This window comes from Xiphophorus couchianus, chromosome 19, assembly GCF_001444195.1.
Source record: "Xiphophorus couchianus chromosome 19, X_couchianus-1.0, whole genome shotgun sequence".
NCBI classification, from domain to species: Eukaryota; Metazoa; Chordata; class Actinopteri; order Cyprinodontiformes; family Poeciliidae; genus Xiphophorus; species Xiphophorus couchianus.
Genome location: NC_040246.1, coordinates 7,845,318 through 7,870,203, shown reverse-complemented (window position 1 = coordinate 7,870,203; position 24,886 = coordinate 7,845,318). Strand labels below are relative to the sequence as shown.

The window sequence follows — 24,886 nt, the reverse complement described above, 5'->3', positions numbered from 1 at the left end:
TCATTCATTTTCATGTTTTTATTTTCATGTTTTAATTTTGTTTTTGTTTTTTTTGTCAAAGCCAGAAGGAGCCATGACAAGGAGGTTAAAGTGATGCGGGTTGTGGACCCCTGACCTAATCAAATTACAAAACATCATTTTCTCTTGGATTTTTAAAGAATAGTTCCAAAGAGAGAACATTTCCAGTGAGCATTCTCTGCTGATGGTAGGGATCATAAAATGAATGGACAAACTGGTTTCCAGTCTACACAGAGGTAACAGTCGTTTAAATAATGTTATTTAAAGGTGGAGGGAATGCCTTCTCTGAAAACCCCAACATTTTAGACCTTGAAGAAATTAGCTCCACAAAATGAAGACCACAATGGGTTTCACTCCGTTCAGCTAAAACCATGAAACTGCGGTTCTCACATTCTCGCCGAAATTGAACTTTACCAGATTGGAAAAAACATTGTGCAGTCCGACGAGTTTCCATTTCAGCTGCAACAATCTGATTATAGGCTCTTAAATAGCATTAAGGCACGTCGTGCCTCAAATTAATGGTTCTGGAAGGTGATGGTATAATAGTGTGGGAGATACTTGTATATTTTGCGCCCACTTGTACCAAATAAGGCATTATTTATACGCCACAGCTTACCTGGGCATTCTTACTGACTATATTCCTTTTTCTCCCCACAGTGTAACTATCTCTTGATGGCTGCTTCCGGCAGGATAATTCTCCATAGCACACAATTGGTCTGAAAATGTTTTCTTAACGATGATAATGAGTTCACAGTTCGCAGATCACCTGTGGGATACAGTGGTAAGAGTCCAGTTGCAGCCAACAAACCTGCAGCAACTTCATGATGTCATATCAATTTAGTTTCTGTGCAATGAAGAATTAAGGCGGTTTTCGAAGGGATGCTTCGAAAACCACTTTTCTTTATTAGGTGAAGTGTACCTAATAAAGTGGTCAGAACATTCACCAGTGTTAACATAGCAATGTTTTCCCTACTGAATAAATGTTAAATAAATAGGTGGTTTTCTGCACTTTACAGTTTGAGACTATGTTGGAAAATAGTCTAGGAAATCTTTTGAAAGCAATTCTGGATGATAGAAAGACTTAACAAGAAAAAGAATCTGTGTGTCATCGAAGTCTTTTTTGATTAAATCAGGTGTTTGTACGGTTTAGTTAAAAATATTTCTCTACCATAACATTTTCCTTGAATGTGAAATCAACATAATTAAAGCCCTGGCAGCGTAAGAGAGCGAGCATCCACCACCACTTGGGAGCATTATCAGCGAAACTCTTTGCCTCATGTGGTGTTTGACTTGACTGATTACAGAGCATGTACTGCATTAGGTTACTGTTACTGTAGCCTGGGAAAGTGGGTAAACTAAGAAGATGCATAATTAGACATTTAGCGCCAATCCACCCCACAGATGAACACACCCTTCACCACAACAGATAGGCCAAGGAGCTAAAAATGTCCCAACGCCCACCAAGGATGGAGTCTGAGACACCATGTGACAGCCATCAAGCTCTGAACCTACTGTAACCCACACAATAAAAGCTTATGGAGGCATTTAATCCAGCACTAACCTGAAAAGACCTCATTCATGCTGCCGCTCTTGCGATCATAAACTTAGATGTAGCAATCAAAGCTCCAATCAGAGCACAGACAAATTAGAGGTACATTGTGCCGAGGCATAGGATTTCTGACATTGCAGAATAAAAGCACTAAAAGAAAGATATTTTAAGGATTTGTAAACTTTAATTACTGAGGGAACACAGAAGAATTGGAAAAGTTTTTACCCAACATGAAGCTTCACAACATAAAGCAGCTTGCCCTGCACTTTGTGGTCTGACACTCCAACACATATGTATACTTAAGAGGATTTAAGCAGCTAGAAGGCAATTTTCAAAGGGTGCAAAATGCTCTCTCAATACACACATGGGGGAAAAAAACATGAAACTTTAGGTATTTATTTGTGCAACTTCTATTTTTATGACAGCTCTCAGCTGCCAAGGACAAATTTGCTATACTCTAAGGCAGGGAACCCCAACCCTGGTCCTCAGGGTCCAATGTCCAACCTTGAGTTAAAGCTGTGACATTCAATGCTGAATGTCACAGCTGATTCAAATGATTGCATTACCTCCTTTGCATGCCTTCAGCAGCTGCAGAAGCCTGTTAGCCACCCATTCATTTTTAAATGTTATTCTATGTCACTAAAACTTCCACAATTTTCTACAAAATGTCCAAATCGAAAAGTCTTCTTACTAAAGATGATGTCAGAAAGTATTTAGTATCATGCTGAGTTTTAAACTCAATTTAACTGTAATTTAATGCTGACCTATTTTATTAGGATGTTGATTGTCAGACAGGCACAATTATCCATCCATCCAACGAGCCAGTCATGCATTTATTTATTATCTTCCCCTTAGGAGCAGCAGCCTCAGCAGAGAATCCCAGACTTCCCTCTCTAGGCCAGCACTTGCAGGGGAATCCTAAGGCGTTCCAAGGCCAGTCGGGAAGCAGAGCCCCTCCAATGTGTCCTGGTTCTTCCTCTGGGTCTCCTCCTGATGGGACGGGCCCAGAAACCCTGCAGAAAAAAAAATATTTATTGCATTTTATCCATGATCTTGTTCTTTTGTTTGCTTTCCAGAGCTCGTGACGAGGCTTCAACCAGTAAAACTGAGAGCTTCACCTTTTGACTCAGCTCTCTCTTCATCACAACAGACCAGTACAGAACCCACATGACTGCAGAAGCCACCTATTAATTCCCACTCCATTTTTTTTCCTCATTTGTGATCAAAACTCCATAATACTTAATTACTCTTCTTAAGGCTGGACCCGATCCTGAAATCACCAAAATGAATCAACCTCAGTACCTTGGCTGCCCCAGAGATTGACTCCCTTAAGGTTTTGAAGAGACAAAGAGCCACATTTGCGGAGTTTAATTTTAACTGTGTGAGAAATATTTATTTGACATGTATTACTGTGAGCTAACCCGTGATGTGCGGTGAGGTTCATAGCCGATCCCTCAGTAGTTGGAGCACACACCATCGTCCCCTTATTGAAATTTTCTGAAAATAAAAAGAAAGGAAGAACAAAAAGCACTTTTAAGTGCAATTAAACACAGACATGAGCTTCCTATTTTCACTTAAGTTGATTTGATAGTGAAACATTTGATTAATTTAATGAGATGTTTTTACAGCTGCAGAGGTAATTTGGTACTTAAGTATAAGACCTGAATTTCTTTCCTCCACCGCTCCCTAGTCTGGTCTGGTGCTGTGATGCTAACTTTATCTGTGATGGATCATTTGCTGATGGATGTTTTCACTAAGCTTTCAGCATGTGTTCCAACCCTGTGGGTCCAGATATAGCCTTAAATCAGAGAGTAATCATCACTGCGGTGGCGTGGATCAGAGCATCCTAAATAAAGCTGCGTTGCTTCTCATTGTCTAAACACTGGAAACCACTTTGAGCTCTATAACATAACCTTGTGCAGCGCTAAACACATTGGTGAACAAAGCAACAAGACCATAGCAACAGCTGCTGTTACATGAGCCAGAAAACGCATTTCCCTCAAAGCCCATAAACTCCTGGGGAAGTACGTCTGAACGCTGTGTTTAGTGACAGCAAATATTGCACAGCAAAAATGTTGTAAATGACAGAGCAAAGAGCACACATATATAAATACAAGACTGTTTTAAATGCATTTACCAAATTTAGAGGAATGACCCTGATTTTTTTTTTTTTAAATATGCAGTTTATTTTTAAACATTAGAGAAGAGTAAAATAATTTCCTTTAGATGAAACAAGACTAAAACTTGTCTTGCGGATAAGGTCTGATTTAAAAATGGCTTTGTGAAACATTGAATGAGTGCAAAAAGCGTTATTTTTTTCTACCCCCGGGGAAATTATAAACACGAACATTTTATTGCTCCTGTGCTTCTTTGAACTGTAAGCATAACATTTCTGAGCTCATTCTCTATGCTCTCTGTATAGTCTGGCACAGTCTGGTGAGACCTGGCTTTTTAACACTTTAAAAAGTCCCTCCCCGGTTCATAATGTCAGGCTTTGGCACATTTCCGACCTTTAATTTGGAGAGGGTGTTTCACAGTCGTGAAACTTACATAGATAATAGTGGATGAAAGTATAACTTCCAGAGCCTGCATTTGTGCAGGCATGGAATATAATTAGTTTAATTTCTATGAACTAAACTGCTAGTCTGTGACGTAAATGGTGGATGAAACTAAGGGTACTTCACACCGAAACTACAAAGTGAAAGTGAAGAGATTAAAATAAGTGCCCTGACGTGGAACTGCTTTATGATAAAGATCTTATAGTGATGGAAAGAAAAAAATGTGCAGCACTGCTGCAACAGTTGGTTGATTTTTTTAAAATGCTCAATTTTCCTTATCCTTTCCTGTGTTGCAGCGTATGAGCAGGTAGGGGAGTAAACGTACACCAAGAATAAGGATTTATATACTGTATATATATACTGTATATATATGAAATAGTTTGATTTTATAATGTTTTAGAACATAAAATAATTGATAGTAAAGATTGTACTGGAGATTTAGTTTGATTATTTTAAATTAATTAAGGACAATTAGGTAAAGTCAATGCATGGATAAATTACACAGCAACAAAACTATCAGAAAATGCTCAAGGTTGTCAGGAATTTTGTTGTGGCGAATTTTAGGAAAAGCCTAAACTGATATTTGAGAAATAGATGTTTACTCCTTCTCTATTCCTCTATCATCACCATAGCTAAATTAGAACGCCTACTTTTCCTTAAATAGCAGACAGCAGTGATAACTGGGACTCCACACTTTTGATTTAATGTTGCATTTTAAAGTGGCTTGTAGCTCTGCACAGGTGTTCTGCACATACGCCTTCTGCATATGTTCAGCTTTAAAAGAACACTGATTCCTGAGAGGACATCTAAAAAAAAAAGAAAGCCGTTTCTCTGTCTGAGTCAAGCTGGTTGGTAGATTGACTGCAACACTGGATCTGAGCACAGCAGGATTTTCTTATGTTTCATTTCTGAATGCTTTTTGTTTGTCAGAGTAGGGTTTCCATAAATTTTCACCAAAGCTGAAGTCAGAGCCATTCAGAAACATAAAACCAGTCTGTTTTGTGTGTTTTTAGATGACTGATTTGTGGGTATGGACTGTATCCAAGTATCAACCAGCTGACCCAAAGCTGTTGCCCTTAGATGAAGGAGCATTGGTTAAGATGTCTAAGAACAACCCAGACACCACTAACTCTCAATCATCAGAACACTAGCTTTACAAAATCAAAGACCAGCGTACCAACTATCAAACATGGTGGTAGCATCAGCTGCAAACAACTGAGACCAATGTTTGGATGCATTTCAAAAAGTGGTGAAATAATCAAGATGAAAGACTTCCTCCAAATTCTTGCAGGATGATTTATACTTGCAAACAACAGGATGTTCCAACAGCTTGAAAAGCTTACAGTTTAGCTTCTGGCATTCCTGAACCTCAGTCCTACTATGACTACAATTAGTCCTACAGTACTCAGTCCTACAATTTATGGACGGTGCTTTAAAGCAGGATTTTTGGCAGGAAACTTATCAATTTAAGCTAACTATATCATTTCTGTCAAAAATGTGGTGAAACATCCAGCCAGAGTTAAGCTAGATGCTTGTTAATGGATACAAAACTTGTATAGTTTCTCTACAATTTGTTAAAGGGACACTTGATAAGTAGTACTAGGAATGAAGGTATATATTTGAGCCTGCAGTCATAATTTTGACATTGCGTGTTTTACACAAAATCCAAAATAAATTCCAATTTGTCTACCCAAATTGAGTTTTTTAAATAAAGTTGTTGAGTTGTTAAATTTCATTCCACGCTGAAAAAAGAAGAAATCCCATTTCTGTCAAGCGATGGTTAGTAATTAAAATAATAAAAATGCTAAAAGAATGAAATTTATGTCTAGTAAACTTATCATTTAAATCATTATTGTGCGCAGAGAGCAAAACAAACAGCTTTGAGTCCACATACAACCATGCATTGCTCAGCAGTAGCTGGATCGGCGCACCAAATTAGACGCAGACAGAAGCAAAGTCTCCTTGGAAAGAGGGTTTCTATTTTTGAGAAAACATGTTTGATCAAATGTCTTGTTCCTTTTTACAGAGCCATTTAAATCCCCATGCAGGATTTTCCAGACACTGTTCACCTGTCTGCCTCGGATATGATGGGATTTAGAACCACAGCTCCATCCGCGTGCTGCTGCAATCTAACCAGAAAGTGACTAGACCAACGTAAACACAGCAGCAGCAAAAAGGGCACCGGTATTAGGGCTGTAATTCTCTCTTCCTCTACCACATAACCTCAAATGTCCATATTTGGAGAATTTGTTTGAAATATGGATCTCCAAATAGCTGGAAAAGCCAGTTGGAAAGTCTTTAAAGTCTTGTATGTGCCATTCATCCAAGTCAGCAGTCCACCTTGAGTCATACAGACTCAAATGTCCAGCTGTAGCTTCAAGCTACAGAGGCAGGCATGTACTTAAAGGTTTTAGTTGCGTCTCAAATGCTCATAACCTTTGAAAATGGTATTTACAGTAGCTCCTGCAGCCAGGGGGAAAAGTGGAGACTTACAACTGGAGTTACAGAAGAGATTAACAGAGACTCACTGACGGGAAACAAGGTCAGCGACCAAAAATATACATCAGGCCTGTCCTCAAACATATTCCTGTTTGCTGTCATTGCAGTTAAATCTATACATGCGGCAAATGGAGGAGGGAGCTCTGGGAAGAGTATTATAATTATTCCGTTAAGAGGAAGGGAGCGTTTTACATGTGGATTAGGCCAGTTAACAGGTTTGCAGCCGTGGTCAGCAAAGACAGCTGCAGTGTGCTGAAATTACAGAGTACAATGATTCATTTTCTTTCTGTGTTTGAGACCATTCGGCCATGCTAGGGTTTGGACGAGCTCCCCCTGTAAAAACAGGCTTTCCTCAGCAAAAACTGTTAGCTCATCAAAAAAAACAAACTCTTTGTTCTGCTTAGCAACACGGGCAGACCACCTCGAAGATTCATTGTTCTGAGGGAAATCAAGGCCAGTTGCCAGTTTTATAGACGAATGAATACCTAAACCCCACAGAAAACCCTGGAGTTTTATGCTTAGAAATATAAAGGGGGGGAGAGAAAATAACTATTGGACACATTATTTGTCTATGAACGTTCTTCTGTACAAATAGATTTGTAGTAAGCCTATAAACAAGAAATCTACACCAAGTAACTACGTAACAAACCCACACATACAGATGAATCAGAATTAATTAATTTGTAAATTAAGTTATTTATCTTAGTAAAAAATGCCACTTGAGGTATGAATTAAACATATATACAAATTTATTATTTTATTTAAAGCTTTTTGGGGGTAATTAGAGCTAAAGGACATCTCCTGTGTCTTGAAAAAAGTGACAAGGACAATTCTGGTGTAATTTTTAGACATTCTTCCACACAAATATTCTTTATATCCTGAATATCTGGGATCCTGAAATTCTTCTTGACTCTCTTTGCCACAGTTTTGCAAACTCTGAAACAAACTAAGACTTTCATTCGCTCTGTTTTTGACCTGGTTGTTGTCTCGTTTCCCCGTTATGTCTCCCTTTTGTTTCATTTTCAGGAATGCCATATTTTATTTCTCCTTCCTTAACTTATGTAAAGTCTGGCAGTGTTGCAGCTCCAAACCATGATGTTCCAACCTCAGAACTTCCCTGTTGGAATGGTGCTTTAGTGGTGAAGTGTAGTGACATATTTCCTCCACGCTATATGCAGAAACAATCAAAACTGTAAAGTTTGATCCAATATGACCAAGTTGTATTCTTCCAGAATTTCATTGGTTTGACCAAATGTTTTGGAGCAAATTTTAAGCAAGCTTAAACTTTATGTTTCTCAACAGTGTAGTGAGGTGAAGGGAGCACTCCTAGAGACCATAGTGGTCACATTATGTTTCCAGCTCTTTCAGAGCTTAAGAAATGTTTATGTAACCAAAACTATCTGTATGCTTAACAGGATTATATACTGATAATGACCAGCCTTTTGACAAGTCATAACTTATGACCAAATCAGCCAATAATCTTTTGAACCAATGGGGGCAAGATTACTTTCTCAATATTGAACAATTACACCTGGTTTCTTGGCTTTATGTACCTTTTCTAAGCTTTTCTTGGTGTGTGTTTTACTTTATTACACATAGCCTACCTTCTTTTAAAGACTCACCGTAGGTCTCAGGTACCATTATGCAAAATCTTTCTATATATACAGTACAGACCAAAAGTTTGGACACACTTTCTCATTGAATTCAATGAGAAAGTGTGTCCAAACTTTTGGTCTGTACTGTATATATATATATATATATATATATGTATATAATTTTATAAAAAGAATAGTAGTTTGAAATATTTTCTGTTTTTCTAGTGACATGTATCTTTTCCTGTTTATTTGTAAAAACAAACAAATCTGTTTGGAAAATTAGCACATAAAATGTGATATGTTGGCAGTTTTAAGTGTGCAGAGCCGTATTCGCTTCTTTACATTGCTTAGGTGTGTCTTGCTAAGAGGTTGGATGGATCAAAATGTTTTCATTGTGCAAAGGTATCAGTCAGAAGAGGGGTACAAAAGATTCCCCAGTATAAGATTACCATGGTGTAGGGAAAGTAATCAGAATTATCTAGAGATATATCAGGAAACTGGAAATTTATTGAAAAGGAAAAGTGGAAACTGGTCATGCCAGTTGCTGTGACAACAGTCTCTAGTATTTTCCATATGTCTGGGTAGGGGAGTAGGGCTGCAAAATACAACCATTTTCTTCCACTCAAAACATCCAGGCCAGAATAAATCCCAAACCTTGTAAGAACATTTGTTATGCTCTGATTAGCCCAAACGTAAACCCCATGATTTATGCTTGTTGTCATTTTTTACATCACAAAAACATAAAAATAGTGGTGTACGAACTTTAAATGTTGATTTATTTGTTAATGCTGAATACTGGGGTTGGAAATAACATGGTGTTAATTCCATCTCATTAGAAATAAACTTATGTAGAGAATCCTTCAAATGTTTAATACTTATTCTCCTTCCTGTTTTTTTTTTTTTTTTTCATTCTGTTGTCTTGGTGACTTAACAAAATAAATCCTTGTATTTTGGGAACAAGAACATGAAGTTGTTACAGGTGAAAAATTTCCAAAGGTTCCCACATCCTGAACTCTTGGCTGCTGAAAACCAAAGTTTTGAACACTTCATTTAACATAAACGCAGATCTAAAAGCTCCTTTAGAGATAAGTTAAAGCATAGCCTTCTGAAGCTCGACAAAGTTTAAATTACAGGTAATTTCATGGCATTGTTCAGAATTACAAACACAGTTCAGTTATTGGTTCCAAAACCTTTCTGAATAAATGCTTGTTAAAAGCATCAGTTAAATTTAGTACTGGAGGTGTGTTGCATTTCAGACTTGTTTTATCTGAATGTCAGGTAGAGTCCCAGACTTGTGGCCAGGCAGTCTTAATGTTCGACGGCTGGCATTTCGGTGGGTAATCAGAAGGTGCACTGATTGGAAGAAATACCCTAAATCCATGCAGTGTGAGATAGCTTTCCATTTCCACAATTACATGCCGCACGAGGCTCTGAATAAATTCCCCAAACACAAATGTGTTTGGACTCAATATCTAACGTCGGCAATTCTCCTTAAAATATCCTAGAAGTATGAAGTCTGGCCATGTAAAGGCCTTGAGCCAGCTACCAACGTGCAAACTATGTGGAATGAAGCTCCAGTTTGTTTTTCTTCCTTTTGATTTATTCTTAGATGAGCTTGCATCTGTATTTTACCAGTAACAAACTCCAAAACAAGTGCTGTATAAATGAACGTTCTGAAACAGCAGATGTTGGTTTCTGTCATGACTTTAGATTTAAGCTCCACATATGTAGTCTACTGCCTAAATAACTTATATGTCAAATTTAAAAGACTTCATATTTTCTTTCCTGGTTATAGCAGATGAACTTTGATGATGCAGTTTATGTTTTTTCCTGGTTGCACATGCAAAATCTGAACAAACAGAAAAGCACTAACCAAGCACATCCAGAGTAAAAAGACGGGAAAAGACCTGGGTTTTAACATGCATCTGCTTCAGTCTATTTGATTTCAGGGTCTGTTAGCAGTCTAAATATCGATTAAGAATTAAACACTTTCATTGTGGTCATGAATATCTGGATACTTTTGAGTCTGTTACCAATTAACTGTTTCCAATAATTGCAGCTCCTTAAATATTTGATTTCCTTGCTTTGAACCCGGATCAGTAATTTTCTTTCTCTAGTGTTGAGGGTATTTCTTAGCCCTGTATAGAGGTAGATCCCATTAGTCAGATGTCAGCAAAAGAAAATTAAATAAAATGGTTGCCAGTGCTGTGACAGGTTGCTATGGGAGTTAGAAGAATGACAAACAAGATTCCTTGGACATTTATAAAAACATCCTGTCTCACAGTGTCCCCTTCCTTAATAATCTGGGTACAGATGTCTGCGCATCTACAAACAGAAAGACAGATAAACAAAAGCCTGACATGCTTTTAAAATGTCATACAGTGGGAAAAAAATTAATTTGTACTGCAGAAAATGTCGTTTTGTATGTCCTAATTCACAAAATACAGTTTACCTTTCATCTACATGCGTGTTTTTTTTTATTCTTTCTATTTCAGACCTAATTTTGATGTGCGTTATAAATCATTAGTCTGATATGGCAACAAATTCTCCAATGAGCCGAGTGCCTTACAGTCAGATATTAGTGGAGCAGGGACGCAGATTTAAACCTGCAGGTATCTTTTGTCCCTGTGGGTTGAAGAAGAGCCACAATATTTTCTAATTAGTTTTTTAAAAATTGTTGAAGTGATTGTCACTGTAGCTCTTACAGAACAAAAAGTTGTTGTGAAATCACATAACACATAAGGTAAATGTGGAATCGGGATGTCTGTATAGTTAGTTAGTATGTGATCAACTGTGATGACTTGGAATGTCACAAATAATTTATCACCTATTACAAATTCATGATCACACAAGAGTTTTTACAAGAGATCTATGTTTTGTTTTTTATCACTAAAAGCTCTAAGGCAGCATAACATGTATTACCATGAAGACGGCATGTGATCTTTTGATCAGAACTGTACGTATTGTAACATTTATTGCAATTTATTCAATAAAATGTTTGTGTGTTAGCCTGAAGACTCTCCACGTACCTGACACTTGAGCCCCAACTAAACAAGGTGCATCCTTTTATAAAAAGATGGATCCAAAAGGAAGAGGACGTGAGCAGCACTCAGAGTGAACGAAAGTATCTTGCAGACATTATATTTTTAGTGGTACAAAGTGGACAGGATGATATTGTTTAAGTATATTATTTAAAGTAGGAGGATTCTCATTCAAGCACAGTTGGTCCTACTGTTTCAACCTGCAGTTGGAGCATCTACCCACACAACGTTCATCAGCCAGCAAAATAAACCTCCACACCACACCGGACCGAGCCTCAGTCCCAACAATGTCTCGGACAGACCGTGCATTAAACTCCATCTGACTTCCTCTAGCCGTGTCTTTATATACAAAAGTCACACTCTAAGATATGTGAAGTGTGTGGGCCTTAACTAACAGTTTGCCTCCTGCACTTATTTTGAGACAGACATGGCTTGCACCAAATATAGTGCACACAAGCGAGACTTGTCTTGGCTCTCCACAGGTCATTATGGTTCAGAGCTGGCTGTGCTCACAAGTGACTTAGGTGGGATCATGTTGTGGAAACAGTGTTTCTAGGTTGTCAATTTGCATTTGAGGCACAGAAACTGTCATTATTCGTTCCACATCATCCCACCCCGTCAGCATCTCCAGTCAGAATTAACGGCAAACTTTCTGATGAATCACTGAAAAAACTATTCAACTCTTTAATCAGTCGTCTGAAAACAGAAAGATCTCGCCACAACTGCAAACCCAAAAAGACATGGTTGTCTGAAACTGACAGGCAGGGCAACAACAGCACTAATAAAAGAGGCAGCCATGATTTTAATGGAAACCTTGGAGAGTCTGCAGAGATCCACAGCTCAGGTGGGAGAACTGATGGAACACCACCAATCTGGCCTTAATGAATGACTGGCAAGAATAGAGCAATTGTTGAAATAAAGACCTAAGAAGTCATACTTGCAGTTTGTCACATGCTTTATAGCAGAGACAGCAAAAGTGTACAGAAAGTGTTCTGGTCTGATGAGAGTTTTTATCCAGTCGGAGGCCGAAAAAAGACTACGGACAAGGGTGGAGTATCTGTTTCCAGCAGGAAAATTACCCTCGACATACAACAAGAGTTACAATTAATTACTAGTATGTGCTTGAAAAAGCCCAATTAAATTTCAGGCCTAAATATAACTGAGAATCTGTGGCAAGACATATATAGTTATATTCCCAGATGCTCTCTATTCAAACTGGCTGAACAGAGATTTATAGCAAAGAACAATTTGCAAAACTCCGTCAAAATGCTCAAAGCTGATAGAGACGTACCTCAAAAGATCTGCCACTGTAGCTGGAGTGGAAGTTGGTTCCACAAAGTATTGAGCGGAAAACAAAGACGTCATTTCCATGCTACCTTGTGTTGGACAATAACGTAAAACCTTAATGAAACACATTGAAGTTTGTGCATGTAACAGGACAAACTGTGAAATCAATTAAGGAGTGTGAATACTTTTGTAAGGCACCGTAAACCAGCCTCTGTCCATTGTGTTTCCGTATCTCATACTATATTTTTTTTTTATTTGCATATTTTTATTTTAGAGGAAAAGATACATTTTCTCTGGCTTTGTGGGACTATTTTATTTTATTCTTGAAAATAGAAATCTCCCAACAATAAAATACTGAGGGGTCTTGTTTTGTTTGTCAGTTTTACATTTTCCTACAGTGACCGAACACCGACATGTTTGGGTAAAGCTTGACAATTTTCTTATTTAATCAACTCTTACTTTAAACAACTGCAGATGAGCCAAAAAATAAGGTCTTTAAAAATCTTGCATGATAAGTTGGCATGAAAGGAGGAGTAGTCTATTTATACACATCTGACTTTTTCACCTTTTTAATACACGTGCGTGTCCGTGTGGCTTTTAAGGGCACTGTAATAAGGTCTGGCAACTAATTTTATTAGTTTCTGACCGCTGCAGATCTTAAAGTCTGATTTTCTCCAAAGCAGCTTTGAGAACAGTGCCTCTAACCAAAAGCTGAGTCAGATGTTTCCTTAAATAAATGCACAGTGCTCTATGGAAACAGAAACAATCCAACAGAAGGGGTTGGGGGGGGGAAGTGCCACTTGTCTAGGTTGGCTGTAAATCAGTAGGTGCTGACTTTTCTAAAAGCGTGTGGAGCTGCAGTTTCCGCCGGCAGACTTATGATAGTATCTCAAGTGTACGGCGAGCGCCGATTTCCCACAATTTCCAGCTAATTATTTTTAATAACAGTAAATTTAATACTAATCTGGTAATTGTATATCTATATAACGTATAATTTTAGATCCGCATGATATCTATACCTGTGAGCGACTAAGGAGCTGCAAACTGAATTTGTCCTTCCCCTCATTTCCTTGTCAATCTGGGTTTCAAACTGGTGACCTCCCAGACAACATCCTTGATTTCTAGTTACTTTTACACTTCTGCCTCCATTTAGGTCTATGTTTGTTTTCAAGACCCTGTAATTTCCCCACCGATCACTCAGAAGGGCCCCCGTCAAGTCTACCATTCATAAAGTTTAAAGTAGCTCTTAGTGGTTCCAGGAGTTTATTGAAACATTAAATTTGTATCCATGCAGTGATGGTGTATCTTTAGATGTTGCTAAAACTCACGTGCTTTGCTGGGTCTCTTTACATCAACCGCCAATTATGCTCTTCTCTTTGGGTGTGGGTTGAGCCTCGGTCAGTATGGCGGAGAAACCAGAAACATCAATTCCTGGGCAGCGGAGAGAACAAAAACAGACAAAATGCAAAAACCTTCCTTCCAAACACTGTTATCATCTCAGAGTGTAAGCACAAACATGGCGACCATTTCCAGTAACGCCGTCCAGAAGTGCTCTCTGGGGAACTTTGAGAAATCCACAGGTCGTTGTTTGGCTAGGAAAAGGCCTGAGAGACGAAAAGGACAAAGACAGAAAGTTTTGCCCTGTCATGGTCTCCCATACTTGTTTTTTTATGTTTCACTTCCTGTACAGTACAGTATCCATCCTTGACCTTTTTCACTTTTTTATCTCATTACAGCCTGAACTTTAGTGTATTACACTTAATTTGATAAGCAAAACAAACTACATGTCTTTTTTTGTTTGTTTGCTTTTATATATAAAATATGATAACTGTACTGTGGATTTATATTCAGTTTAAATTTCTTCACCAGGTTTTGTCCATCTAGAGACAAAAATTGTTGCTTATTCATTCACGTCAAGCTCTATTGGATTGAATTAAGTGTCTATGAAGGTCTGTTTTCAGGTTTTGCCACAGAATCATAAGATGTAGTTCTGGACTTTGACTAGGCCATTCTAACTCATGGATATGCTTTGATCTAATCCGTTATTTTGTAACTCTGGCTCTATGTTTAGGATCATTGTTCTTGTAGAGGGAGAACACAGACTCCAAACTAAAGTTAATAATTTATTTTTTCCTGAATTCATCTTCTCATTTTTTTAACCAGTTTCCCTCTTTGCGTTGATGAAAACAATCCACAAGGCATGATCCTTCTGTTGCCATGTCTCGCTGTAATGGTGGCGTGTTGAGGGTCTCGTGCAGTGTTAGTTTTCCACCACTTGTGGCATTTTGCATGACAGCCAAAGTGTCCAAATTTGGTCTCATCTGGCCAGAGCCACTTATATCCCATGTTTGCTGCTTCCCTCGTTGGACTTATGGTAGACTGGAAATGGCCCTGCAACGACTCGCTTCCTGCCACACTTCCGTAAAAGGTCAGATGTGTGGAATGTGTTAAAAGTTTTCTCTGCAGTTCCTCCAGAGTTAGCATGGGCCTCTTGGCTGCTTATTTGGTTATTGGTGTCCTTGCTGGAGCAATAATCCAGCACTCACCAACAAGTTGTTGTTTTCAGATGGTGAATTAAAAAGTGTGATGGTTAAGCTTTGGGATATTGTTCTATAACCTCATCCTGCTTTAAATTTCTCCACAACTTTCTTCCTAACCTCTCGGCTGTGATTTTTATCTTAAGGGTGTTGTTTGTTCACGAATGTTCACTACCAAACCTCTGAAGCCTTCGTAGATCATTCGCATTCATACTGAGAGAAACGTTGAATCCTTTTGCAAATGAGATTGCAACAGATGTGGATGTACGCCACAGTTTCCAGGTTTTATCTATTAAAACTTCGAAAGCCATGAATCCTTTTCCACCTCACAGCAATGCGCAACTTTGTGTTGGTTTAAATGTAAAATCCCAAGAACTACATTGAAGTTTGTGGTTGTAACCTCACAAAATGTAAAAAAAAATTTTTTTTAAAGTGCCAGGGCTGTGAATATATTTGCAAGGCAGTGTTCATTACACTGATGAGGACTGTTGCATAACCCACATGTGAAATGACTGTGTGAAAACAGGAGGCTCCCAAGCATTTGGTTGCACTCACTGACTTTGGGTGTGTTCTTAATTGGCTGTTAACTGGCTTTCCTAAATTCAGTAAAACCATTTTATGCCATATGTTAACTCAACGGCATGAAACTGAAAGCAAGTGTTTTACAGGGAGGCACTAATGATAATATAGGGAGTGAAGCGACGGCAGCTTGCTCAGTTTTTTTAAGCTAATTCCTAATGGTTTCTACAAAGACGGCAGCAAACCACATTAATATCCTGTCGGGATGACACGGCCACATTAGAGACGACTTTTTAATGCTCTTTTGTGGATTTCAGGTCAGGACAATAATGACGTTTTTCACATAGAGGAGCACTGGTGTGTTCAGAAAATAAATGTTTTCTAATTCAGGTCCTCCACATATTTGTTTGAAGATGCTCAAGTTTTTTTTTTTTTAGAATTATTGCTCTCGGAGGATGGAACCAAAAATGGAGAGGATCTTTGCAGTGGTTTAGACATATTTCAGAGACTGAAAGGCACTCAACTTATATAAAGAAATAATTATATAAAATATAAACTTCGCCCTCTTTTGCAGTGTCATTGCATCTTAACAGGAGTAAAGCTGAAAAGGTGGAGTCTCACTTCAAAGTACACCGATAGAATTTAAAGCATCATGACAAAACTGCAGGAGCGCAAAGTGTAGCGTCAACAAGCAATTCATCCAAAACAAGTAAAACTGAGACAAACATAATTTTGCACAGTTTTTAAAGCGGGGCGAAGCCTTAAAAAAATCAAAACTTGCCAGAGAATATGAAAAATGCTGCACCATCTTGAGCTGCAAGTGTCAAAATCAATTCAACATACAGTTAGATCAGATATTTACATACACTGAGTGAAAAGATGCCGCTTGCCATTAAATCTGACTAATATCAAGCCAATTGCTCACTCCGGAATCATGAGGGAGATCGTTTTTAGATTTTCAGTTTCATTGTTCTTCAGATTATAAAGTTTGAGTTCATGTTATTAGTATTTCATAGAACTGCATCTACACTGCCAGAGTTGGGTTAAACATTATGGCTATCCTTCCAGAACCTCTTCTAAATACATCACAGGACTTTTTTTGGCTAACAGGGTCGGGTTTGTATGCCTCCTACTTACATATACCATTTTAGCTCTGTCCACAAACTTTCTTGGGAACTGAAATTAAGGCTTTCACCCCAAAACACTGAATTTGATGCCCTTAAGCAACTTTGTTACTAATTTGGTGGTATTGTCAGGGTCATTTGTCTAAGTCAAATATTATCTTGTGCCCAAGTTTTAATTTCCTGCCCGATGTCTTGCAATTATCCCACATGAAATGTCGGCTTGTTCATGGTGTACCCAACCTCTCAATCATTAACTGCTGGAGATAGGCACCATGTGTGTCCCTGCACAGCAGATAAAGGAAATGGATTTATGCATGACTTCTTCTTCACCGAGTGGCTCTTTAGCTCAAGTAGGCACAGGACTCATTGAATTGTGAATACTGAGACTCTGTTAGCAGCTTCAGTGATACAAGGGAGTGGTACTACGCAATGAAATAGTATGTTTCAGATGTAGAGATGTATTGGTTGCTCACAAAGCCATGACATCATTTTTTATGCTCTTTCTGAAATGGCATAGTAAATTTGTGTATGTAAGCTTCTGGATTAAATAAATTACTAAAAAAAAATCCTTGAAAATGAAATTTCTCTCATTGTTCTGGCACTTAGCAAACATACTAACTGACCTAAATCAGAAGTTTTATCTAAATTATAAAAAGGGTTTTGTGTCTTTTTACATAATGCATATAAATATCTGGTTTTAGGCGCATTTTTGTCATTGGTGCACTTCAACTCAGTCTGCATCTTTCCTGCATGCCATCTCTCCCGTCTAAGAACATTTGCAAATGAAGACCACAAATTACATTATTTTTATTTGACAGGATGAGTGAACTTAAACAATACTTGCCAAACATGATTAAGTACTCAGAGCAAGAGAAGGTAGCACTTTGGAAAATTGCAGTTAATTTGGGTCTAATTTACACAAAAAAAAAGAGAGAGGGGGATTCAAACGAGCCCTATTGGGAGGATCTTTAATTAAACTTGTGGTGAAAGACGCCTGTCAGAGTCACGTGCGCTATAGACGCCTCGTATAGAAACCCAGCAAAGGCCTCAATCACACAGCTCATCATCATTTTGTCAAATATACACATGTTGCCTGCATGATGTGCGCACATTAGAGGAGCGAAAGACGAACACGTGCTATAAATGGCCGCACGATGGTCAGAGAGATTTGGGAACAGGGCACGGGACTACCCTACACATCGTTTATGGCTGCTGGTGTGTTAGAGAACATGTGATTATTTGGGTGTATGCATTTCCTATGTGGCTGGGCCTGAAGCTGTGAAATTACAGTCGGAAGATCTCAAAGTAAGCAAGGTGGAGGGCAAGGGAGCATAACTCAGGGGCTGACTGAGGAAATACAACATCACATCACGACAGGAACCAGATTTACTGGAGCAAATGCACCCCAAACCCTGCGTAATATATGTGCACTGAGAGGACCAAAAATAATGCATGACCACAAGGGTATGGCTGTGAAAAATCTGCTGTACACAAGTGAAAACATGCCCCCTGGTGGCTGAGCGGTTGCACTGCATGTACTCAGATGTTAAGATAGAGGCTCTTTAACGTCCAAAGAGGCAAAAGCGAACAAGAAATATTAAAAATGTACTTCATCCCATGCTGTATCCTAACTAGACCAATCTGATCAAATAATGTGGATATTAAAGTTTAAATAACATGTTAGTCCCTTTCAATATTGTCCTATATTAGTTCTTTAAATATTTTGACTCTTTCAAAAAGGTCCAGATAACTCTCCTCCCTAACAAATCATGACTTCAATTCACTTTAATTACAATAGCGCCAATTCACAACAAATGTTGTGAATTATTTTTATTAAAAAAATAATAATTTCAATTCATTCATACATACATTTCAATTGATCTTAGTTATCAAACCCATAATTTATACAGTTTGCAATGTAGAGTAACTTTATTAAATCCTCACAGTAAGCTTCATATTGGTAGAAATTGTTTGACCCATTTTCAGAAAGTGTTATGTACGAATTTTGTTTTCTGAATACAAACATTATAGATAACCAGTTTTTCAAATTAAATATGTCATAAAGTGGTTATATTTTTTCTCTTTTTGGGGGTTAGAAAATAAAATGCAAATCGAGTGAGAAGAAAAGGAGGAAATGAAGAAAAGAACTACTATTACTGCTCATAAATATGCCTCTGTCATTTCATATGTCAATATATGAATATGCAAAGTAAACAAAACAGACAAAACATTTATGTAATAGCTGGAAGGACTGATCATAGGAAATATATTGAAAAACTAATTAAATAGCTGAAGAAATTTTAAAAAATAATAAATAGTCATTATAATAAATAAGTAATCACGATAAGTTTGTAATCCTTACAAGAATTAGAAAAAATAGAAAAGTAATAAATCTAAGGGATAAAGGTCTACCAGCAATCAGGCCGATCGATAACTATACAGGAACTAAATGGCATCAAACTATTCCTCGAATTCCTCAAAGCAATTTTCCTTTATCAAGATTTTATTTCAAGAAGAGAGAAGACAGAAGAAAATGTGATAATCATGTGTCTGGATATTCAAGACATGGAGGCACTCTGACGTGACATGCCCGCTTTGGGAAGATCTGTCTGCTAATTACACCCTAGCTCTAAGGAGGGAGGTGCTTTTTTGGTGAGTTTTTTTAATGATGTGAGGGGCAGATATGGTATAAATACCCACATCATTGTACTGGAGGACAGCATATCCTCAGTTGTGCTCCTACCCTAAGGATATACAGCGGCACCAAGAGCTCTCTGGTGCAGAAGAGATTTGGGTTTCTTCCCCTTTGGATGCCGGTATGTTCGACCTTCCTCTTCCACTCTGAGTGTTTCTTTCTGTGGAGAAGCAATAGCAGAGATCTAGGCTTTCTCTAGGCCTTGGCTCAATGGAGAAACAAGTAGAACTTCAGGATGCTTCTCTGGCAATATTCAGAAGATCCTGCTAACAGACATCTTGTGTGCCAATTTGCAACTTCAGTGTTAGAACAAATCTCTGCAGTACATGATAGCAAGTGATGCTAGAAAGATTTACCTGTGAGACAGTTGCACTGACAATCTTTTTCTTTTTCCCCGCAGGTTTGAGCTTGCAAGATGGACCTACGAGTGGCAAGCATCCTCCTTCTCATTGTGGCCTCTGCAGCAGCCACTGGAAAGGGCTACGTGGTGAAGAAAGTGGTGCCCATGAATGTTAAGAGCCACGGTGAGCAAAACGCAATCTTGTACACAAGCTGTTGGCTTTTCAGTTTTTTTCTAAATGAAAAATTAAGCAAGATAATCAGCATTTCTTCAATATAGAAGTTACTGTTACCTCAGCCGGAGTTCGTGGCGTCTTGAATCTTCAAGAAATTAGCCAGTTTCACATGACTGATGCACACAGGCAGATGCTGAGCACAGCTGTGTAGGATTTTTAAAAACTGAACTCCACTTTGCTGAGCGGCAGTGCCGCGCTCTGATTGGCTGCGTCAGTGGACCTGCCTCTCTCCACTCATCGTCTCTGTTTAGATGCAGAATGACAAACCTGTTCAGTCAGTGCCGAGTCAGACTCTTTTCTGCTTCTGCAGTTTGAAGAATCTGATACTTTTTTACAGTTTTTTTTTTTTTTTGGTTATTGTTTAATTTTATGTTTTTAATAGATTGATGTACAGAAGTTCCCCTTAGCATTTAAACATAAAATGTTTTGACAAAATGCAAAGTTATAGAACTGCACTTGTAATGTTATACATATACACATTTTTATGCTGTTTTTTTTTTTTGTTTTTTTTTGCAAGATTACTGCTTCTTTACATCAAGGATAGAATCTAGTTCCCTGTGTATGTTTGCAAGCGCTCCACAGAGAACTGGATATGATGAGTTTTCCAGAACAGTCACAAAAGAACAAACACAAAACAAGTCCACCACCTTAAAATATACATTTTTCTTTTTTCTTTTTTTTTTTTTAGGTCTTTCCAAAAAGGCATTGCAAATATTCCATGTTGCATTTCTGCGAGTAAACACCCTTGTTTTTATTTCCAGAAATGAGCTGTTTGTATATTATTTTTGGTTTCGACACAGGCAATTACAGCCCAGTAACCCAGTGGTATGGCTTTTGCCTGGGTGTGCCTGCTTAACACAAAACTCAAGACATCTGGTTTCGCTTTATCCAAACTGGGCCAGAATTAGCCAGAGAGTATTCCAGGGAGAGAGAGAGAGAGAGAGAGATGTTTTCACTCAAACACGTGACCACAATGAAAGAGAATAGAATGAGCGCATCTCAATTAGACCCAATCAGATACAAGGCCTTTATGTCTTTTAGATGGATTTATTTGCACTTTATTTTGTGAAAATTGGGTCGAGAACTCTTCTAATAGCTCCATTTTAAAATGAATTTGAATCAATTACATTCCAACACAAATGTATTATATTAAAGATTAGAAATCGTGTCACTGAATGGGACCAGTTGAGAACATGAACCAAACATTTTATTTTGTTTTGTTTTGTTTGAACATGCATGATGGTGGCTCAACACAGCCCAACAACCAAAGTGTAATTTCAATAGTTTTTGACTGTTTTGGTTTTGGTACTCATGATGATCCCTCTTTCGCTCACACAGTGGTATCAGTGGCAGGTGAGCCTGGTCCTCCAGGTGAGCCTGGCCCCGAGGGACCTCAAGGCCCACCTGGCTCCCCAGGTCAGGATGGCGTAGGTTATTCTGGACCTCAAGGGCCCCCTGGACCTCCCGGACAACCTGGCCGCTCCATCGCTGGCAAACCTGGAACTCCAGGTGGACCTGGCAAACCCGGCATCCCTGGAGCACCTGGTGAGAGGGGAGACACCGGAGCCACTGGCCTTCAGGGACCAAGGGGAGTTCCTGGTTCTCCTGGAAGCCCTGGACCTGCTGGTCTGTCTGCAACTGGCAAACCAGGACCTTCTGGCCTTCCTGGAGCAATGGGACCAAGAGGAGAGCCTGGCTTGAAAGGACATCCAGGTGTTCCTGGACTTCCTGGGGCTAAGGGTGATAGAGGGATTGGAGCTCCTGGACCTCAAGGTGAAACCGGACCTCAGGGACCTATGGGTCCAACTGGAGCAACCGGTGCACCAGGAATCGGAAGGCCAGGCAAACCAGGTACCAATGGTGAGCCAGGAAAGTCAGGTAGCCCAGGTAGAGATGGTTCTTCTGGCCCCATGGGACCACAGGGACCCAAGGGACACACTGGTGCCCCAGGTATAGGTCTTCCAGGTAAATCAGGTGAGAATGGTGCCCCCGGTTTGCCTGGTCCTGCTGGGCCTAAGGGTCATCAGGGACCGGCTGGAGCTCCTGGTGCCCCTGGAGTTCCAGGATACGGAAAGCCAGGTGCAAATGGTGAGAAGGGAGAGAGAGGAGCCTCAGGTAGCCCAGGTGCCACAGGTCCAAAGGGAGAGCAGGGCCCAACAGGTTATACTGGGGCTACTGGTGCCACTGGCTCAATGGGTCCAGTTGGACCTCAAGGTGAAAGAGGTTTCCCTGGAGCCACTGGCCCCACTGGTCTTAAAGGTGACACAGGTCCATCTGGACCTCAGGGACCTAAGGGACACAAGGGAGATCAGGGAGCACAGGGTTTCCAAGGCAAGCAGGGTTATCCAGGGGCAGCTGGTCCTCCTGGACCCAGAGGGGCCACTGGACCTGCAGGTGACAAAGGTGATGGTGGTGCTCCAGGTACCCCAGGTGCTCCAGGTATCCCAGGGCCTGCTGGACCCAAAGGACACACTGGTCGCCCTGGTGAGCCAGGTGCCTCTGGATCTGATGGATCTCCTGGTCAAAGAGGACCTGCTGGACCACAAGGACCTTCTGGTGCTACTGGCCCTAAAGGACACCCAGGTCTCCCTGGACCTCCTGGTCCTGCTGGTTTGGCTGCAAAGGGTGTTTCTGGACCTCAGGGTCCCGCTGGTCAACCCGGTGAGCCCGGAGCTGATGGAGAGCCCGGCCCCGCTGGCCCTCCTGGTCCCCCTGGACCTCCTGGTGAGGTTGTCTTCGAGAAGGGCATGGGACTGAGTGAGGTTATGGTCAAGTCCTCCGTGTCTGCATTCACTGCAGTTCTGGCCACTCCCTACCCTGCTGCTGGCACTCCCATCAAGTTTGACCAGATTGTTTACAATGCTGAGAATCACTATGACCCTGAGTCAGGCATCTTCACCTGCCATGTTCCTGGAATTTACTACTTCTCCTACAGCATCCATGTCAATGGAGCTCATGCCCTGGTGGCTCTGTACAAGAATGGCCAGCCAATTATGTTCACTTATGATGAGTATAACAAGGGTTTCCTGGACCAGATGTCTGGTAGCGCTGTCCTCTTGCTCGATGAGCACGACACAGTCTACGTCCAGATCCCTGATGAAGAGGCCAATGGTGTCTTTGCTGCAGAGAATGTCCACTGCTCTTTCTCTGGATTCCTCATTGCCTCAACGTGATACGTTAGCGCAGAAGTTTCCAAAAACCCAACCAACTAATTTTGCAATCTATTTCTCAAAGTAAAACTCCCTGTTCATTTACCGCAACCCAACAGACAGGCAGTGCAACCTTCTTGAGGAATAGTAGCATCTTAACTTGAAAACTACAAGAAATGGGTGCTTAAAAGAAGGAAAACTAATTTATGAAAACAGTTGATTTAAAGAGGGAGAAAGCAATACACAATGTTCCAGTGATGTTTTGTAATGTAAACAGCATGTGAAATCGAGGTGTTATAACTGTGTTGTGTCTAAAAGATTTTGTTTTTTTTCACACACTGCTCCTTTTATACTGACTTAAACTGATGTCTTTGAACTTAATGTCTGTCTTCTTTGTTTTTGTACAATCTTGATTTTTTTTTTCTTCTTTTTTTTCCTTTGGGCATGAAAGGGAACAACAATCTTATCAAAGTACATTAATTCTTCTCTGTGCAACATGTTTGTGACTAAATGTGACTTGAATATATTGTGAAATATGGTGATCAAATTGACTTTTGTTTCTAAACACAAACTGTTTCAACAGCAACATTGTTATAACCCTTGACATGCATTCTGTCATGTAAAACGAGACCAAAATAAATAATGTCTTACTGAATCTTTTGCCTCAGACTCATTTTAATGGAAGCATTTCGCTTAATAAACATTATTTATGTCTACTAAAACCCTATTAATATGATAAATATACAAAACATTTTAATCATAATGTGCTTCTCCCTAATTGGAAAAACTGGAATCAACCTCAATTCTGTGAGATCTCAAGATAAGATTCCACAGCCAGTGACAAAGCCTTTTCTTCACGCTGAGGGACCAAACCTCAACTTAAACATCAGAGACTACCACCAGAGTCAGAGAGGGGTGAGGGTGGGATGGTCACCCAGCTCTTTTGACCCCAACCCCATTGAACACTTGTGACACAGGTTGGAATGTGCTGTTTGTGCCAGATTGAAGAATGCAAACACTTTGGTTGATGTACGTCAAATGCTGGTTGAAGAAGAGAATATCATTCCGACTGCAGCGTGTGAACAACCTGGAAACAGGAATGAGGATGAGATGCTGAGCTGTGATTGTTGTGCACAGTTCCTTCACACACCACTGAGGCCCCTTAAAAAGGTTATTGACTTGGCAACTTGGGAAGGTTTTGTTTTGTTTCATTAAACTTCAATCCTCTAATGACACCAACCAATGAGTCACAGTTTAGAGTCGGCCTGTTTGGGACTGACAGAGAAGATTTATCACATTTGTCAGGGTCACGTGCTAAACTGTATCATCCAAAGGTTCAACGAAGCAAAGCTGGTCTTTGTTTACAAATTAGGTGACTTCTGATGAAAGGTTCTTTGCATTAGAACTCATTTAGGTGTATAGGATTAGGAGTAAAGGGGGCTAAAAACAAATATACATCATACTTTTAACATTTGCATTCGTACTTTTGCCATTTACTGTGCAACAGCTTCCTTCTACTTTATACTTTTGTGGTATATGGTATTTGTTTACCACTTAAATCACAATGAAGTACATTGAAACATTTCGTTTTGATGTGAAAATAATCTGAAGCGGTTTCAAGGGTGTTAAAACTTTTGCAAGGTATGCAATGGGTAAATGACCCAGGACAGCTGCTGTGCTGACAACCTTCTAAAATGAGAAGGTCATATTTACAATATAATAGATATGGAAGACTAATTT

At 39.5% G+C, this 24,886-nt stretch overlaps 1 protein-coding gene and 1 long non-coding RNA gene across 2 annotated transcripts; one reads left to right on the top strand and one right to left on the bottom strand.

Annotated features, from left to right (window-relative positions):
* Positions 1 to 1,731: 1,731 nt before the first annotated feature.
* Positions 1,732 to 19,889, bottom strand: LOC114134094 (uncharacterized). Its single transcript, XR_003593346.1, has 4 exons — positions 19,779 to 19,889; positions 13,876 to 13,978; positions 2,989 to 3,064; positions 1,732 to 2,580 (listed from the first exon to the last, which is right to left on the bottom strand). It is a non-coding gene; the product is annotated as an uncharacterized LOC114134094 (long non-coding RNA).
* col10a1a (collagen, type X, alpha 1a) lies at positions 19,411 to 23,801 on the top strand. Its single transcript, XM_028000385.1, has 3 exons — positions 19,411 to 19,543; positions 19,823 to 19,946; positions 21,336 to 23,801. Exons 2-3 carry the CDS (start codon positions 19,838 to 19,840, stop codon positions 23,168 to 23,170), a joined length of 1,944 nt encoding a protein of 647 aa, XP_027856186.1. The 5' UTR covers positions 19,411 to 19,543; positions 19,823 to 19,837; the 3' UTR covers positions 23,171 to 23,801.
* The last annotated feature ends 1,085 nt before the right edge of the window (positions 23,802 to 24,886 follow it).